We start from the raw sequence: 19,891 nt of genomic DNA, 5'->3' as shown, positions 1-19,891 counted from the left end.
GATTTTGTCCTGTTCTTTCATTTGAGGCATATTTTTCGTCTCCTCATTTTGTCTAACTCTCTGTTTGAATCAGTGACATTGATTGCACTGTGAAAGCCAGTAATTTACAAGCTCGCAGAATGGAAAAATCAATATTTCACAGAATGGAAAAATCTCCCCCCCCCCCGCCTTTTGTTTTATAATGGGAAAATAAGAGGTCATATCTCCTCATTCATCTTAGTGCTTTAAACAAGCTAATAGTATTTCATGCTGATTTTATTTTGAACCAGCAGGAAAATTACATAATAAATAACTCAGTGTTATGCAAATCATTTAGTATTAAAGGGAAAATGCAGGAATTGGAAGCTGATTATGTATGCTCGGATGTTAGAATTCTCCTCTGTTTATCTGTGTCAGTGTGGTCACCATAATTATGACTCTTGGAATCTTAGAACATGATACAAAGCAAAGAAACCTTTTGTCCACTTTTCAGCAATGTGACTAATGAAGATTCAGGCACAGAAGGCCTGGGTTGCCGTAAATAGTCACTGGGAATGGACATATGCAATAGGGCTCGGCATGAGAGATAAATGGAATTGAAATCATTTTTCCTATTATATTAGTCTCGATTTTTGCTCTCTTCTCCTCTTTCTCCATCCTCGCTTACTGCTTGAGGGAACTGGAAGAGGAAAGGAGAAAAAGAGAAGTGTTAGGATTTGCTTTCTGAAAGGTATTGTTTTTGCCTCCACCGTGTGCACTTCATTACGAGTACTTTCCAAAATCATGTTACACCTGCAAGGCTTTTAAATACAGCCTGCTGGTATCTTTGTTGCCTCGCAAGGAACCATATCAAAGTTCAGGGTCTAGATTGAGGTTATCTCCGTTATCAAGCTCCTTTCTTGTTACCCACGTGCCAATCTAATTTTTTCTTACTTTACTCGCTCCGTCCTTCCTGTGGACCTCTTGGCTCCTAGTATTTTATGTGAACTTGTATTCCATTTTCTTACATTGTCAGTTGGCCTGATGGGCTGTGTGTAGTAAGTCATCTTTTCAATGCCTCTTATGATCTGTTCTCAGTGTTGCTGTAACTTTAAGATCCATCACTTCCTTTTGATCCTTCCTTGCCTTGGCTGTCTGTTTTTGACCTTGTCCTGGATCTGGCCGCCTCCAGCTTTTTTGTCCCATCTGCTGCCCTGGCTCTCCTAGACCCAGCTCCTCACTCTACAAACACCCCTCTGTTGTTGACCTTCTCCTTCGTAGAGATGGGAGAAGGTGGTGAAGGGAACATGGCAAATCTACTGTAGAGCAAATTTAACCTCTCCAGTAGTGGGAAAGTGGCCCCAAATCTGTTAGAATTAAAATACCATTCCTTGCTCTTCATCCTCCAGTCTCTTCCCCCCTAATTCAGCTACAGAAAAAGGAATGGAATTTTCAACTTTTAATCAGTGTCATTGTCAGATTGTGCCAGATCATAAGGAGTAAGAGACTCCCATTTCCGAAATCTTACTTCTCCATCTCACATCAGACATGCTGGGTCCCTGAGGACTGAAGCAGAATCAGGCTCACTTTCCTTTCTTAGTCCTCTAATTATCTTGCCCTTGTGTTCTTTGGAAATATTTCCAACATAATTTTCTCTTTCAGACTGCATAATTATAGTTACTGGAACAGAGGGAATAGGAGAATAGAGTACATGAGTATTCTGTGTGTGTTCACTAGACTAATTATAGTATAGCGTGATGTGTCATTGTCAAATGCATGTCTCCCAAGCCTCTCTGATGCTGTGTATTGGCGATGGGGAGGTAGTAAACATTCAGCTTGTTGATCAGAGGCAGTTGCCATCAATAGGTGTACCTACAAAATTCAGTACACAGGAAACAAGATTCTGGTGATTCTGATAAAGTAATAACAAACTTCAAGCTTTTATTTATTCATTTATATTAAGTATTTATGAAGCAACTCTTAGATATGAAAATGTGATGGGTACTCATGAGGTCAACAGAATTTTCAGATAAGGTTCTTTTCAGGCTTCATAATCTTACAGTATTTTAGGGGTGAAATAACTGCTGTAGGCTAAATGCAGTACGAGTGGTACAGAAGACGTGGACCCTGCCTTCATAGATTACACGAGCAACCTGTTAGAGGCCAGGATTTCTTGGTGAGGTAGCCCGTGTAGTAGATATTTAGGGCAGTGAACTGCCACATCTCCACCTAACCAAGAATGGCTTGTTTAGGTACAGATGCTTAATGATACTAGATAATGTTTCATCCTTTTCTCTGGAAGCTTTCTCCATATACCTGTGGAGGAGGAAAAGGAGCCTGGGTTCATTAAAGGGTGGTGACATTGTCACAGTTAGATGGGACCAATGGTAGAGAGACTCTTGGCATGGCTTTTTAGGGAATAATATACCTTTCAGGGAGGTTGATACACGTAATGTGAAAGATCAGAGAGCAAGGTATCTCATGAAGCCGTGAACATTTTCTAGCTGATTTATATGGAAAGAACGTGAGTAGTCGGAGAAAGAGTTACCAAGTTCAGATTCTGTGTGTTTCTTATTTTGTACATCTGTGTGTATCTTGCTGTGTGTTAAGAGATGTGAGGGATGAGCTTATTTCAGGGGCTTTGTCAGGGCTCCCCAATGACAAGAGAGCCCTTAGGATCATTTTGTCTTGATTGTGCTCCACAGTTTGCCTTACCTTTTGTGGTACCACTGTTGCTAAGACCTATGTGCCTTTGCTCTAGACTCACCTAAAATCCTTTGTGCGACTTCACGGGAGCTGACTGGAAGAGGCCATCGTTGAAGTCTTTTTATCTGTTCCTATGTATTACTAAAGTGAATCTTGTTAATATTTTATCTGAATTATTCATTGTGGACAAGTATTCCAAGGAGAAATCATGCAAGGTTAGATTGGGGATATATATTTCATAAGACGCTTTTCATTCAAAGTAATTATTTAAAATTCACCATGAATTTTAATAAACTTACTGCATAGCTTCTTCCTGCTAATTCAATTCCTGCTTAATTTGAACCTCCCGTATCATTTCAGAAAAACCTCTGGAATCAGATTAATTGTAACTAAAGTAACATAATTTTTTCATGCTAATAGAAATCAGCTTAAACAGAGATGGTTTAATCACAAGTCATAGCAAATTGACTCTTCATTAGTGAGGGAGAGGCTCAAATTTTTAGATGGGGAGGAAGAGCAAATTGTATTGAAAATCACCAGACACAGCTCTCTGGTACTAGCTGGTTTCTCCCTCACATTCTTGTTGGCCATAATTCTGATACCAGTGGCAAAAAAATTACTTACTATCAGCCACTTCTGATACTCTGGGTAGCTGGGAAATTCACCCATGTAGATTAAAGAAAGCTTTTTTTTTTTTCCTTTTAAATCAGAATAAAGTAGAATCCTTTTTGGAACTATTTGAACTTTCCTGTGGAAGTATAAACCTTGAAACTCAGCTTTTCATGTTGGTGTCCCCTACCCCCAGGTCCACAGTGCTTAACAGGTCTTGTTTTGAATACCCTGAGTACGATTTGCCTTCTCTCCACTGAGGAGTTCCTTATTCCCCTCTGGACTTGCCCTCCCTCTCCCTCTGCCTTGCTTCTCTCAGTCTTTCTTAGGAAAGGGAATTCCCTTTAAGAGTTTTGCTTGGGCAGCAGATTTAAGGGTTCAGAGACCTTAGATTTCCAGGCTCATTCCATTCTGTCATGATGCTGCAACTTTGGGTAGTATGAGTTGGGCCATCTGAGCTCATATCTTAAAGGTCTTAAAGGCTAATATATGATATTGAGAAGTTTGGATTTGTTTTTTTCTTAATGGGATCTCTTGAATGCTTTTGGTAAAATGAATCGTTACCTTTGTACCTCTGCTCTTCTTTATTTTTATTTTTTTTCTTTAAGATTCTATTTATTTGAGAGAGAGAAAGAGAGAGCACGAGCAGGGGGAGGGGCGGAGGGAGAGGGGAGAAAATCTCAAGCAGACTCTCCACTGAGGAGGGAGCCCAATGCGGGATTCAGTCCCAGGACCCTGAAGTCATGACCTGAGCTGAAGGCAGACTCTTAAGCAACTGAGCCACTCAGGTTCCCCTGCAAAGCTTTTTAGTAATCATTATATTAATGCCTACAATATTTTATCAAGTTTTATCATAAATTTACATAGCTATTATCTTAGTGAACACTCTAGGTTTCCAGCTCTTTGCCATTATAAAAACATTGTAATTAGCATCTTTTTGAATATAACTTTTCTTCTATTCAATGAATTTCTTAGGATGAATTTGCACAAGTGAGATAACTGTATCAAAGAGTATGTGTATATTTAATTTTATTTTTTCTTTGAATATAGTTTTCTTTGAATGTTAATTAGCTTCAGGTGTACAACTTAGTGATTTGACAAGTTTACGCATTATGCTATGCTCACCACAAGTGTCGCTACCATCTGTCGTCATGCAATGCTAGTACAATATCATTGACTGTATTCCTTTATGCTGTGCCTTTTATTCCCGTGACTTACTCATTCCTTAACTGGAAACCTGTTCCAGTACCCTCTCCCCTTTACATGTTTTGCCCAACCCTCCACCCTCCTCCCCTCTGACAACCATCAGTTTGTTCTATTTATAGGTCCGACCTCCCCCCCTTTTTTAAAGATTTTATCTATTTATTTGACACAGAGAGAGAGACAGCCAGCGAGAGAGGGAACACAAGCAGGGGGAGTGGGAGAGGAAGGAGCAGGCTCCCAGTGGAGGAGCCCGATGCGGGGCTTGATCCCAGAACGCCGGGATCACGCCCTGAGCTGAAGGCAGACGCTTAATGACTGAGCCTCCCCGGCGCCCCCACATTCCCCTTTTTGTTTATTCATTTTTTTTAGATTCCACTTAGGAGTAGAACCATACAGTATTTGTCTTTCTCAGGCTGAATTATTTCACTTAGCGTAGTATCCTCTCGGACCACCCATGTTATCTCAAATGGCACGATCTTATCTTTTTATGGCTGCGTAATAGTCCATGTGTGCGTGTACCACATTTTCCTTATCCATTCATCTATTGATGGACACTTAGGTTGCTTCCATATCTTGGCTATTGTAAATTATGCTGCAATAAACATAGGGGTGCATTTATCTTTTCAAATTAATGTTTTCATTTTCTTTGGGTAAATATGCAATAGTGGAATTACTGGATCATATGGTATTTCTGTTTTTAATTTTTTGAGGAACCTCCACACTGCTGTCTCCAGTGGCTGTACCAAGTTACATTCCCACCAACAGTGTATGAGTGTTTCTTTTTCTCCACATCCTTGTCAGCACATGTTATCTCTTGTCTTTTTGATCTTAGCCATTCTAATTCATGCAAGGTGGTATCTCATGGTGGTTTTGACTGGCATTTCCCTGATGTTATGATGTTGAGCATCTTTTCATGTGTCTGTTGGCCATTTGGATGTTGGATTTTTTATTTGGATTATTTGTGGGTTTTTTTCGTGTTGAGTTGTATAAGTTCTTTATATATTTTGAATGTTAATCCCTCATCGGATATATATATATATTTTTTTAAGATTTTATTTATTTATTTGACAGAGATAGAGACAGCCAGCGAGACAGGGAACACAAGCAGGGGGAGTGGGAGAGGAAGAAGCAGGCTCCTAGCGGAGGAGCCTGATGTGGGGCTCGATCCCACAACGCCGGGATCACGCCCTGAGCCGAAGGCAGACGCTTAACCGCTGTGCCACCCAGGCGCCCCCCCTTATCGGATATATTATCTGCATATAGTAGGTTGTCTTTCATTTTTGTTGATGATTTCCTTTGCTGTGCAAAAGCTTTTTATTTGATGTAGTCCTAGTAGTTTATTTTTGCTTGTTTTTCTCACCAGAGGAGACATATCTAGAAAAAGTGTTCTATAGCCAATGTCAGAGAAATTCCTACCTATATTTTCTTCTAGGACTTTATGTTTTCAAGTCTCACATTTAGGTCTTTAATTGGATTTGAGTTTATTTTTGGGTATGGTGTTAGTAAGTGGTCCACTCCCATTCTTTGCATGTAGCTGTCTAGTTTTCCCAGCACCATTATTTTTTTTAATTTTTATTGTTACGTTAGTCACCATACAGTAAGTACATCATTAGTTTTTGATGTAGTTTTCCATGATTCGTTGTGTATAACACCCAGCACCATTTATTGAGGAGACTGTGCTTTCCGATTGTATATTCTTGCCTCCTTTGTCATAGATTGATTGACCGTATAAGCAATGGGTTTATTTCTGGGCTGTCTCTTCTGTTCTGTTGATATGTGTGTCTGTTTTTGTGTCCATACTATGCTGTTTTGATTATTGCAGCTTTGTAGTGTATCTTGAAATCCGGGATTGTGATGCCTTCAGCTTTGTCTTTCTTTCTTAGGATTGCTTTGGCTATTTGGGGTCTTTTGTGGTTCCATACAGATTTTAGGATTATATTCTCTAATTTTGTGAAAAACGCTATTGGTACATTGATAGGGATTGCATTGAATTTGTAAATCACTGGGTAGTATGGACATTTTAATAGTAATCGTTCTTGCGGTTCGTGAGCGTGGAACGTCTTTCTGTTTGTGTTATCTTCATTTTCTTTCATCAGTGTTTTGTAGTTTTTGGAGTACAGGTCTTTCACCTCTTTGGTTAAATTTATTCCTGTGTTTCTTATTCTTTCTGGTGCAGTTGTAAATGGGTGTCTTAAAAATTTATCTTCTTGCTCTTTCGCTCTTAGTGTATAGAAATGCTACCGATTCTGGGTATTAATTTTGTATCCTGTGACTTTGAATCCATTTATCAGTTCGAATAGTTTTTTGGTGGAGTCTTTAGGATTTTCTGTGTTTTTATTCTTGCTACAAATTACTGTTTGCACAAATTCATGTTTTTTTCTTTCGTGGATTTTGAAACAAAATTCATTCTCAAATTTCTTAGATTCTATTTTTGATCTTTAGTACCTTGCATTTTCATATAGCTCCCAGTTCATAATAAAATGTTGGCCAATATTTGAGTGCTTACCAGAATTGTCTTAAAGTCATTTTATGGATTTTGCCTTCATAACAACCATTTAAGTGTTATTACTATTTCTACCCCTGTTTATAAAAGTGAGGAAACTGGGGCTTAACAAAGTTAAATAACTTGGCAAAGATTACATAGTTGGTAAAGGTCTTCTGACTCCAGAGCCTGTGCCCTGAATAATGTCTTGCTGATTCAAGCTGTTTAGATAATTGGATTTAAAGCATTAGCAGGCAGTCACCATTACGTTTGAGATTTTTTATTTTTCTTAATGAAACCGTGCCAAGATCATTGATGCCTTGTTTTATTTTCTTGACCCTTTGTGGTTTTTAATTCACTCTGGTGCTCTATTAGGATATGTCACAGGAGCGCCTGGGTGGCTCAGTCAGTTAAGCATCTGTCTTTGGCTCAGGTCATGATCCCAGAGTCCTGGGATCCAGTCCTGCATCGGGCTCTCTGCTCAACAGGGAGTCTGCTTCTCCCTCTCCCTCTCCCTTTGTGCTCTCTCTCTCAAATAAATAAATAAAATCTTTAAAAAAAGATATATAATAGAAAAAAAAAGATACATCGTAAGGGCACCTGGGTGGCTCAGTTGGTTGAGCTTCCCAACTCTTCATTACATCTCAGGTCATGATCTTAGGGTCCTGGGCTCAAGCCCTGTGTCAGGCTCTATGCTCCGTGCAGAGTCTGTTTGTCCCTCTCCCTCTGCTCTTCCTCCCCCCACCCCACTCATGCTCTCTCGCTCTCAAATAAATAAATAAATAAATAAATCTTCTTTAAGAAAAGATATGTTTGTGTGCTGCTGCAAGATTTCTGTGGGGGTGTTTGGAATGTTCTATTATGGGCTTGATGGATTCTAGGAGCAGGACTCCATCTGGAGAAGAGACATCCTTGATCCGAGACCTCTCCTGTGCAATGCACGTGGAGGCTGAACGTTCTACAAAGTAGCAGATCTTGTGGTGGCTCCTGCCCACCCCCCTCACCCCCACCAGGGAGACAGGCTTTAGTGAAGTCACTGACTCCAGATGACAATGAGGAGAATGGAGACAAGCTGTGTGTCCTGCAGGCCTGAGGAGACAGCTCTGAGTTTGCTACAGCTGCTTCAGTGCAGGGGTACCAGGCACCCGTCCTGACCCCCATGAGACCATCTGCTGTGTTTCGGCCAGAGCAGCACCACTCAGGAGACCTCTATGGATTAAACCTGGGTGATTCTTCTTGGCATACTCCACTCTTCCTCTTGGAACTCCGAGGCTGGTCTGTCCTTTGTTTCTCAGTCCTGATTACTTCCAAGTCCCTCCAGTGAACTGCCCTCTTCCATCTTTGTACATGACTCCAGGTTTCTTTTCCTCTGGGCCAGGCTCTCACTCTTTCTCTGTTTGTCAGACCTCTCTTTTGTGCAACCAATGGTAACCATAACATATAACACTGATCTACCACATATTATGCGCAAGAAGCTGTTCTCAGTGCTGTACATATATTACTTGTATTGTTTCATTTAATCCTCACATTGCCCCAAAGATGTAGGCATTGTTATTATGCCCACTTTGCGCAGGATGAAACCGAGGCACAGTGAATTTAATGCATCCATGATCACACAGTTACTAAGTGGTAGAGTTGGGACTTGAATCCAGAAATAAGGTTTCAGAGTCTGTGCTCTTGTGCTCTTAGTCATTAAAAGATCCTTCCTCTCCCTAGGAGAAAAATTTCCCTCCACACTTACCCTTTCTCAGAATGGACCTTCAACCATATAGTCTTCTATTTGCATACCAAAGTACAGCAAAGTACTAACATGTGCTTGCATTTGGAATACTTTTTTTTGTTGTTAAATATTTTCTTTCTTTCTTTCTTTCTTTCTTTCTTTCTTTCTTTCTTTCTTTCTTTTTCTTTCTTTCTCAGAGAGAGAGAGAGAGAGCACATGCACAAGCAGGGGGAATGGCAGGCAGAGGGAGAAACAGGCTCCCCACTGAGCAAGGAGCCCAATGCAGGACTTGAATCCAGGCATCCCTGGAATACTTCTTTAACCAGGGAATATAGCTTCCCAGGGAAAAACAACCCCCACAAATGATGTGCTCATAAGTGAACATTAAAAATCATATGAGGGACACCTGGGTGCCTCAGTCAGTTGAATGTCTGCCTTCGGCTCAGGTCGTGATCCCGGAGTCCGAGGATTGCGCCACCAAAGAACTAGACACAACGCAATAATCTGAAAGAAACTATAAGCTTTGAAATTATGATTACATATTAAAGAAGGAACGGAAGCCCATTGTAAAATAACTGGACACTGGGAATCAAGAGTAGGCAGTTCTACTGGTTATAGATCCAAATTCAGATTTCAAAAAGCTTAATACTCAAGAAGCTATAAAAAAAGTATGATTTGATTATTTTCAGATGAATTGAGAATTGATAAAATGGAAGGCAGACCTGAGAAATACCACCCAGAAGCAGAGAATAAGAGAAAGAGGGTAGGGCAAAATTAAAAAAGGCAATGGTTGGTCACCATACAGCACATCCCTGGTTTTTGATGTAAAGTTCGATGATTCATTAGTTGCGTATAACACCCAGTGCACCATGCAATACGTACCCTCCTTACTACCCGTGACTAACACAATATAATAAAAAAAAAATTAAAAAACTTGGAAGGGGGTGTAAACAGAAGGGGGAATGAACCATGAGAGACTATGGACTCTGGGAAACAAACTGAGGGCTGTAGAGGGGAGGGGGGTGGGGGATCAGGATAGGCCAGTGATGGGTATTAAGGAGGGCACGTGTTGCATGTTGCGCTGGGTGTTACACGCAAGTAATGAATCATGGAACTTTACATCAAAAACTTGGGATGTACTGTATGGTGACTAACATAACATAATAAAAAATTATTATATAAAAAAAGGCAATGGTTGAAAATTTTCTAGAAATAAGGAAAACATAAGTCCTAGGATTGAGGAAACATGCCAAATTCCAAACATTTTGGTGAGACTACAGAATTTTTAGCAAGCATATTGGGAAACCAACTCTCATATGCCTTTTGTAGGGGGTCACTTAGCTATATATATAAAAATGTGTAAGTAGTTTGACTCGGAAATTCTGCTTCTAGGAATTTGTCCTCAGTAAATAATCAGTTTAGTTGCTGAAGATTTATATATATAAGGATGTTGATCTCAGCATTATATTATAGAGATAGATGTATTGGAAACAGCTTTAAAAAAACTCACCAGTATGCAAAGATGAAATAAATTTGGATATAATTGTAAAAGCACTGTTGGCGTTTAGGTAGCTGTTAAAATTATATAGATCTATTTTTATTTATTGTCATAGAAAGATGGTTGATATGGTGACAAGATCTAGTTAAAAACCAGTCTGCAGAGCTCCTGGGTGGCTCAGTGGGTTAAGAGTCTGACTTTGGCTAAGGTTATGATCTTGGGGTCCTGGGATCAAGCCTCAGAGCTCAGCGGGGAGTCTGCGTGTCTCCTTCTCCTGCCCCTCCCCCTCCCCCTGCGCTTGCTCGCTCTCTCAAATAAATAAGTAAAATATAAAAAAAACCAAAAAAACTGCGCATAGTTTGGTCCCACCGGCATAAACAAAAGTCTGTATATATAACAAGAAGTTTGGAAGGATAAATAGTTTAAGCTTACAGATGGTTACCACTGGGTGGGCAATTTTCACTTAATCCTTTATTATTTATTTTTACCATCTTTCTTTCTTTCTTTCTTTCTTTCTTTCTTTCTTTCTTTCTTTCTTTTTCTGAATTTTAAAAATTAACTATATGTCGCCTTAATAATTATAAGAAACAATCAAGTGTTTTCACTTGGGAAACACACAAAAAAAACCCCCAAACAAAAATGGTGCCCTGAAGTTCTAGACCTCTCAAGTAATTAGAGCAGTCGTAATGGCCAAGGTACAAATTATGTTACATAATAATCATTCTCTTTTGTTTCATCCTGCCTTCTCCTTCCCTGCGCAGCTTTCAGTAAGTGACTGTATTTTTCAGTTTTTTTCCTCTTTGTAAAACAAAATACATGCTCCCAATGTACTTTATGGCTACTGCATGAATGAGCTCATTTTTAAAACTGGAAATAAAGGGATTAAAGTTAATTAAAATCTGTCTCTCCTTTCTGTTTTGCCAATGGTGGTGAGCAGCTGGGAAAGATGCCATGAGTCAATGAGCATGAATAATAAAAATTGGTCAAAGATGTCATCCTTTCTTGTATTTCTCCTCTGGTAGGAAAAGCTGTTTTCTGCAGCTATAGCTCTTCTTGTGTCTGCAGGCCGTGTGGAGAAGCTGAGCAGCAGTCTAGCACCGATCACTGACCACAGAAGGGCTTTCTTGGGGCTCCATAGAGATGATCATTAGAGCTCATTGTGATTTGGCATGTTTTTGCTTTCAGTACTGGGGAAGGGCTCTCTTTATATTTGGAAAGAAAAAAAACCACAGTGAGTACCCGGAGATGCTCAGTATGGTGAAGGCTGACAGTGAGTGGCTGTGGCAGTGCTCCCTGGCTGTCACCAGAACTTCCTACTGAGCACATAAAATTAAGACGCCCAGGTCTTCCAGGGTTCTTACCCGGTTGGGCTGAGACTAGGATCTGTATGTTAAAAGCTTTCCAGGTGATCCCAATGATTACGAAGATTTAGGAACCGCAGGTCCGTGGCATGGTGTGGTAATGGGAGGTGGCTACTCCACATAAAATATTTCTATTTCTCACTACCCAGTCTTCCTTTTTCCCTTATCTTTGTTTACTGTTCCTTCACTTGAAAAAGTTATCAAACATGTTATTTCTTGGGGCGTCTGGGTGGCTCAGTCAGTTAAGCAGCTGACTCTTCATTTTGGCTCAGGTCATGATCTCAGGGTCATGAGTTTGAGCCCCACTTCAAACTCCACAGTGGGCATGGAGCCTGCTTAAGATTCTCTCTGCCCCTCCTCTCTCTCTCTTCCTCTTAAAAAAAAAAATAAATAAAATATATAAAATAATATTTGTTTAACAAATGTTACTTCTTGTTTTTTGTCTGCAAATCCTGTGTATATTTATAGGACTACTAAATGAGGTTGTTGACCCATGGCCTGGGGTCTGGAATCTGACCTAAATTGTGTTTTGGTATCATTGTGTGTGAGTGTTTGTGTATGCGTGTTTGTCCAAATGTCCTGTATATAGCATTTACTAATATTTACTATCCTAAAGATGATATATAGCTTTCAACCTAAAATCATGAGTCATAAAAAGCAAGAAAAATAACCTACTGTCAAGAGACAAAATCAAAGATCTTAACTCAGGTATGATCCAGGTATTGAAATTATCAGATAGAGAATTTTTGAATCTCCCTGTCTTAAGGTCAGCTGAAGAGGAACCTTAATTCTTCTTTGTCATGTAACCTAATATATTCATAGGTTGCAGGCATTAGGATATAGACATCTTTGGTTGTGGGGCATTATTCTGTTTACCACACAAACTACATGTGATTAGAATCCCAGAAGTAGAAGTGAGAGAGAATGGGGCCAAAGAAATACTTGAAGAGATATTGACTGGCCAGGAATTTTCCAAAAATAATAAAAGATATCAAAGCATAGATCCAAGAAGATCAGAGTGCTGTAACCAGGTGTACACACATGCACACACACACACACACACACACACACACACACACTTCTGGACACATCATATTCAAACTGCTAAGAACCAAAGAGAAAGAGAAAATCTTGAAGGAAGTTAGAGAAAATAGAATACATGCAGAAAAACAAAGGTAAGGTTTAAGGCTTGCGTATTATCAGAAACTACAAAATCCAGAAGACAGTAAAGCAACTTCTGTCAAGTACTGGAGAAAAACCTCACTCAACTCAGAAACTATTATGCCTAGCAAACACGTCTTTCAAAAGTGAAGGAAAAAAGAGACACTTTCAGACAAACTCTGAAAGAATTAATTACTAGCTGACCTGCACTACAAGAAATGTTAAGAGAAATTTTTCAGGCATGAGGAACATGATACCAGGCAGAAACTTGGGTATACACAAAGAAATGAAGATCTCCCAAAGTGATTAAAGTGAAGATAAATATAAAAATATTTTTTCTTTTATTTTAAATTACTCTAAAATTAATCAAAATAGATTGCTGAAATTTTTAGCAATGTATTTTGGGTTTATAGTTTATATAAAAGTAATGTATGACAATGGAAGTGCAAATGTTAGGAGGAAGGAATTAGGAATATAGTGTTAGAACATTCTTACACTCCATGTGAAGCACTATAATAGAATTTGAAGGTACACTCTAATTAAAGATATAAATTACAGTAAACAGAGGGAAACCACTACAAACATTTTTGAAAGATGTGTAAATAATAAGACAATAATGAGATAGAATGGAATTCTAAAAAATATTCAATGCAGGGACACATGGTTGGCTCAGTCAAGTGGCTGCCTTCGGCTCAAGTCATGATCCCAGGGTCCTGGGATTGAGTGCTTCATTGGGCTCCTTGCTCAGCAGGGAGCCTGCTTCTCCCTCTGCCTGCCACTTTCCCTGCTTGTTCTCGCTCGCTCTCTGACAAATAAATAAAATCTTTTAAAAAAAATAAAATAAAAAAATATCCAATCCAAAATTAGTAAGATAAAGAAGAAAAAAGGAGTGAAAAATGGATGGGACAAATAGGAGACAACTGACAAGATGGCAGATTTACTCCAACCATACCAGTATTTACATTAAATGTAAATAATCTAAACACAAATTAAAAGAGATTGTCCAATCAGTTAAGGAAGTAAGGGCCAACTCTTTGCTGTCTATAGGAAAGCCACTTTAAGTAAAAAGGCTAAAAATCATTCCTATTATCATCTGGCATGTTAATTAGAAGCATTTACTAATATTCTTTTTACATAATTCTTTTAACCTAAGAGACTCTGTTCTTGGTTATTTTTTTGGCTGCAAACTGAAGCAAAGAAGAAATTTAAAATTGCATTCTACACAAAGTAGTTGTCTGTTCTGTTTCTTCTATTATGGAATAGTCTGACCTAATTTGCTTGACTTTGCTCTTACATTGCATGGTGTTTGCTGAGTGTAAACATTCCACTGTAATCTTTCTAACCCTTGCTCATTCACGTTGGCCTCTCTCTTGGCAGTCTGTTGTCTTAGGATTTTTCTTATAATTTAACATTTACCTCCAGTGTTCATTTGCTTTTTTTCAAGATTCAATTTTTAGAAGGTTCTGAGTGGTATGTTAGCCTTCTGTAAAAGCATGACCATGAATCTTTTTGCTGCTGTAAGTCTCTGGGGAATCTGATTGTTTTTAAAGAGTAGTTTATCTGTTTTCCCCGGAGGATTCCCCAAAGCATACTCTTTTCCAAGATATTTTTGGAATATTTCATTTTGGTTACTAGTCCCTTTAACACAGGATTGTTGCTCTCAAACATGTAAAGCCTGTGAACCACTTAAAAAGGACAGCCACCGTCAAAATTTTTTAGAGGCAAAATTTAGTTGGAAAAAAATTGCCTGGTTATTTCCTCAAGGTTTGTCAAGCACTGTCTATGGTAATAGTTAACCGACAGGTCTGTGTCTTCAACGTCAGTTATTTTTATTTTTATTTTTATTTATTTATTTTTTAAAGATTTTATTTTTATTTATTCGACAGAGAGAGAGAAAGCCAGCGAGAGAGAGAACACAAGCAGGGGGAGTGGGAGAGGAAGAAGCAGGCTCATAGCGGAGGAGCCTGATGTGGGGCTCGATCCCATAACGCCGGGATCACGCCCTGAGCCGAAGGCAGATGCTTAACCGCTGTGCCACCCAGGCGCTCCAACGTCAGTTATTTTTAAGTAGCAAGTATATGTGTAGAGAGAAATCTTTATTTGTATTTTAGATTGGGAGGAATGATAGAGTAACAGTAGTCCCAGGGAAGGTAGGTGTGTCCCAGTGCCATTACCCTCCACCTCTTCTTCCCCTCTTGGTTGTGTGTGCTGTGAGTGTGTGCTGTGTTGCTGTGCCCGCAGCTTGGCCACAGTGGGCTGTTTCATGGTTGGATGGTTACCAGAGTTTAAGTCCTCTCTGTAAAACTTAAGTGAGGAAAGATGCTTCAGCAGGATTCTAATCTGTGCTCCAGTGGGAAAAGGCCAGGGGAAGAATCCCCCAAATCAGTGGAGCTTCAAGCACCTCATTATTGCTCAGTCTCTCACCTTGGTGACAGGAAAGGTGGAGGGGGCCTGAGGTGGTGGTATTCGTATAAACAGCTCTTACACTGAATAAATGTGTATATATTCACATTGCTGGTTTCTTCTCACCAAGGCAACATACCAATGTAAGGAAAGTTTGGGAGAGAATTTCCTGGAAGGAGCTGGCCTACTTACTTAAACACAGTGACTGTTTTTTTCTTTGTCTGGCAGTTAAGAGGTAGCTCTAGAATATCATATTGGGAGAGGACTCTTGACAATAAGTTACGTGAACATCGGAGGCACTGAGGCAGGTCCTTGCAGTGACTGGCTGCAGCCCCGAGCCCTGCAGTTCCTTCCCTGGCTCTCTCACTCTCCTTCCAGGTGAGGCTGAGCTGAGGGCTCAGTGCATGAGAGCGCATTCTCTGAGCACGTGCTCAGGAGGCAGTCATGTCCTTGGGTCATGACTGATTGACCCAATGGACCTGGCTCTCTCACCAGGTACAAGCTTTACCGGTAACGTAGGCTGCCCTGCTTATGCAAAGACTTGGACCCTGTGCGACTCTTGGGTGGGGACTACAGCCTCTGTTTAGAACTGGTGTTTCTGAAATTTCCTCCAGGAAAGTTGTTATTAAGTGCAGATTCTTGGTTCCATACCCCTTAACCGTGGTTATGTCTGGTTTGGTAATTCTGATGCACAGTGAGTTTGGGAACTACGGACTTAGAATATTCTCACATGATGGACATACTACCAAAGGTGTTATCTTACCAAAGGGACTTTTGATTACTATTTGTCTCCTGATTACAAATCCATTTATTCAGTAAATATTTACTGACTGTCTGTTCTGTGCCAAATACTGAGCAAGGCAGTGGAGCTGTAACAGTGAACAACATTGACATGGTTTTTGTCCTCATGAGATGAAGGGAAACAAGTAAACAAATCAGTAATTATGATAAGAGCTATGAAGACCCCAACAGGGCATCATAGAATGTCATGGAGGGAGGAGCAGTGAGAATTTAAAATAAAAAGCTGGTTAAGGAAGGCCTCTTTGGGGAGGTAGCAGTTACATTAAGACCTAACTTAAAGGGAATCAGGCATATGAGGAGCATGTTATGCAGGATAAAAAACTTGTGCAAAGGCACTGGGACAGGCTCGACTTTGATCCTGTTTCAAGAATGGAAAGAAAGGCCAGAGTGGCTGGTGCCTAGTTAGCCCAGGCAAGAGAGGAGTGAGATTAGGCAGGTAGGCACCAGATCATGTAGGCTTTTGAGGACCAAGACAGTGGTAGCAGATTGAGAGGGAAGGGGAATCAGATATATTGTTGGAAATAGGAGTGTGAGATGGAAGAGAGGTCTAACATCAGACACACATGTGGGAGTCATTAGCATTTTGATGAAGAGCCACCTGAATGGGTCATCTTGCCTAGAGAGAGGATAGAGAACGGCCTCGTCAGGAAGATGAAGAGCAGCCAGCACATGAGAGAGTGGGGGGGTAGGAGGAAAACCAGGAGATTATAGGCCTGTGGAAGCCGCAATAGGAGAATGCTCAAAGATGTGTCATTGCATCATTGCTGCTGAAGGTCTAGCACAGTACGATCCTGCATGGTTGCTGCTAGCTGCCAGCGCTGTTGAGGACTTTCAGATGTGACTAGTGCAGATTGAAATGTGTTGGGGGTATAAAACAAAATGAGGGCCCCTGGGTGGCTCAGTCAGGTAAGCGTCTGCCTTCAGCTCAGGTCATGATCTCAGGGTCCTGGGATCGAGTCCTGCATCGGGCTCCCTGCTGAGCCACCCAGGCGTCCCTCGTCAGTACTTTAAAAAGTAATGATTACATGTTTGGGGCGCCTGGGTAGCACAGCGGTTAAGCGTCCACCTTCGGCTCAGGGCGTGATCCCGGCGTTCTGGGATCGAGCCCCACATCAGGCTCCTCCGCTAGGAGCCTGCTTCTTCCTCTCCCACTCTCCCTGCTTGTGTTCCCTCTCTCGCTGGCTGTCTCTCTCTGTCAAATAAATAAATAAAATCTTAAAAAAAAAAAAAAGTAATGATTACATGTTGAAACAATGTTTGTGATATATTGGACTAAATAAAGTATACTTTTAAAAATTTCACCTGCTTCTTAATTCTGCAAAATATGACTGCTAGAAAATTTTAATTACACGTGTGGCTTGCGTCATATTTCTCTTGCAGAGTTTGGTGGCGTGTGGGGGTCATTTGCAAACTTGGTAAGAGTAGACTGCCTGAGATTAAGTAACACCTAGAAAATTCTTTAAACTCAAATGAGACTGAGTCATCATCTAATACTGTTATGTCTAAATCTAAATAATGAAACTCACCACCAAAAAGCCTTCTAGACTTTTTGATGTGTACATAAGTGATTTAATACTTTCACATAAATTGACAATAGAATATGTAAGTATTTACATGAAATCCTTTGAAATCAACTCTCAAATGTGGTTTTTCGATCTTTTTTTAACCTGTTCCTTTCTTTCCTTTTTTTGTCCTCTTCCTTTCTTTTCATTTAATTTTTTATTTTTAATTTAAAAAACTTTTTTATTTTAAATTTTTTTTTTGCATATCTGGCCAGGAAACTTCATGGTGTTATGGTCAACTTGCCGCACAACCGTGTTCAAATCTGTCACCAACAGGTTCATTAAAAACCTGGCCTGCTCCGGGATTTGTGCCAGCCTGGTCTGCGTGCCCTTTGACATCATCCTCAGCACCAGTCCTCACTGCTGCTGGTGGATCTACACCATGCTCTTCTGCAAGGTCGTCAAATTTTTGCACAAAGTCTTCTGCTCTGTGACTATTCTCAGCTTCCCTGCCATTGCCTTGGACAGGTAAGATCGGTTAGCAAGGGGTTCAACTTTTTTTTTTTTCTTTCTCAAGTGCATTGAAAAATTAGCATCACAAAGCTAAGAGTGACTCGTCAGTGTTCCACACGCTGCTTTGTAGTCCACTTCTGGTCAACAGAAGGAGAATGAATGTCTGAAACAGATGCCTCACAAAGACCTGTTGATTTCACGGCAGCTACGGGAAATAGGACTTTGGGAAAAGATGTGGCGTGGAGGGGTGTTTACGCCATGAGGTTGCTGGGGCAGGTGGATCGTGATGTAGCTTCAGCTTGGTTGGAATTGGTGGTATTTGTGTTGCTATTTGTAGCAGATTGCTCATCTGATTGATAACGCTGCAATTAGTGCTTTTTGATGTAGGCCGAAAACATTTCCAGAAGAACAAGGGGACAATTCAGTGGTTATTTAAGAAATGATTAGACAGCCCGGTTGGACCTGGCAAGGTAATACCAGAATTCCTTTGGAGGATTGATTTCCAAGACTTTATGTTGTGGTGGTGGTGGTTTTCTCTTCCCATTCTCTTTAAAAGGGTATTTACTTGGAAATGAATCATATCTCAGCTACTGCCATCGAACATAATTGGATCAAATTTATCAGGGTCAAGTGTAAAGATCTCAGTAATCAACAGCTTCCTGCCTTCTCCTTTTGTTGTGAGCACGTCATGAATACAGTTTGAGATAATAATACATTTTAGAGAATAGAACTAAATAAGCAAACAAGAGCTGACAGGTGTTTTGCATCCATGAGTACTTTTGATTTCAAGATTGATAGAGAGGAAAAGTTGCTGAGAAGAAAGTGCTGGCTCTTCTGACTTTATCCTCATTGATACATTTAACCGGATTTTAGATGAATTTGGAATTTTTAATCTCTTTATCCGTTCAAAACATACTTGATACCTTAATGACATATGAGGGCGTGGATTGCAGAGCCAATGTGTGGCGTCACTTCAGCCACAGGCCTGGAACTCTGATTTTATCAGCTGCCCAGGGTCACCTGCATGGAAGGACACAGAGGCCCACAAAGTCCCCAGCCTACTAGGAGGAGTCATTGACTTCGTGGTTAAGAGAGGGGAGCCTGGAGCCTCAAGTTGGCTGTAAGCCCTACCCACACACTGCTTTTGTGCTGGGTTGCTTTGGGCAAAGTGGCTTAACCTTTCTGAGCCTAAGGTTCCTCTGCGATAAGAAAAATTAAATGAATTATTTATGGCCTGTGCTTGGATAGGCCGCATCAGTATTTGTCTGTCTTTCTCTACGTTTCTCTTTTGATTGGCCCATTTTCCTTAGATACATTGTCTGCAAACACTCTACCATCAAATCTGGCTAGGAGCCACTCTGGCTCTTGGGGAGTTTCTCACTAAAAATTCATCTAATGTCCACAATAGCTAAATCGTGGAAGGAGCCGAGATGCCCTTCAACAGATGACTGGATTAAGAAGTTGTGGTCCATATATACAATGGAATATTACTCAGCTATCAGAAAGAACGAGTTCTCAACATTTGCTACAACATGGACGGCACTGGAGGAGATAATGCTAAGTGAAATAAGTCAATCAGCGAAAGACAACTATCATATGATTTCTCTCATCTATGGAACATAAGAACTAGGATGATCGGTAGGGGAAGAAAGGGATAAAGAAACAGGGGGTAATCAGAAGGGGGAATGAAACATGAGAGACTATGGACTATGAGAAACAAACTGAGGACTTCAGAGGGGAGGGGATAGGCAGGTGATGGGTAGTAAGGAGGGCACGTATTGCATGGCGCACTGGGTGTTATACACAACTAATGAATCATCGAGCCTTACATCGGAAACCGGGGATGTACTGTATGGTGACTAACATAATATAATAAAAAATCATTAAAAAAAAATTCATCATCTACAGGGGCAGGTAAAACAGGAGACAAAGCCAGGTGTCACTGGCTAGGTTGGGGTTTTGTGTCTGCATTCC

The 19,891-nt window shown here is 40.3% G+C and overlaps 1 protein-coding gene across 1 annotated transcript in view; it reads left to right on the top strand.

Moving 5' to 3' along the window:
- The window catches only part of GPR176 (G protein-coupled receptor 176), a 120,923-nt gene that overhangs the window by 94,598 nt on the left and 6,434 nt on the right, over positions 1 to 19,891 (top strand). The window contains exons 2-3 of the mRNA XM_040620448.1: positions 17,285 to 17,342; positions 17,741 to 17,932. Coding sequence (XP_040476382.1) covers positions 17,285 to 17,342; positions 17,741 to 17,932 — 250 coding nt within the window. The remainder of the gene's footprint in view (positions 1 to 17,284; positions 17,343 to 17,740; positions 17,933 to 19,891) is intronic.

The sequence above is a fragment of the Ursus maritimus genome, unplaced genomic scaffold (genome assembly GCF_017311325.1).
Source record: "Ursus maritimus isolate PB19 unplaced genomic scaffold, ASM1731132v1 scaffold_35, whole genome shotgun sequence".
Classification (NCBI taxonomy): Eukaryota; Metazoa; Chordata; class Mammalia; order Carnivora; family Ursidae; genus Ursus; species Ursus maritimus.
Note: the sequence above shows the minus strand (reverse complement) of the source record. Positions and strands in the feature narration are given on the sequence as shown.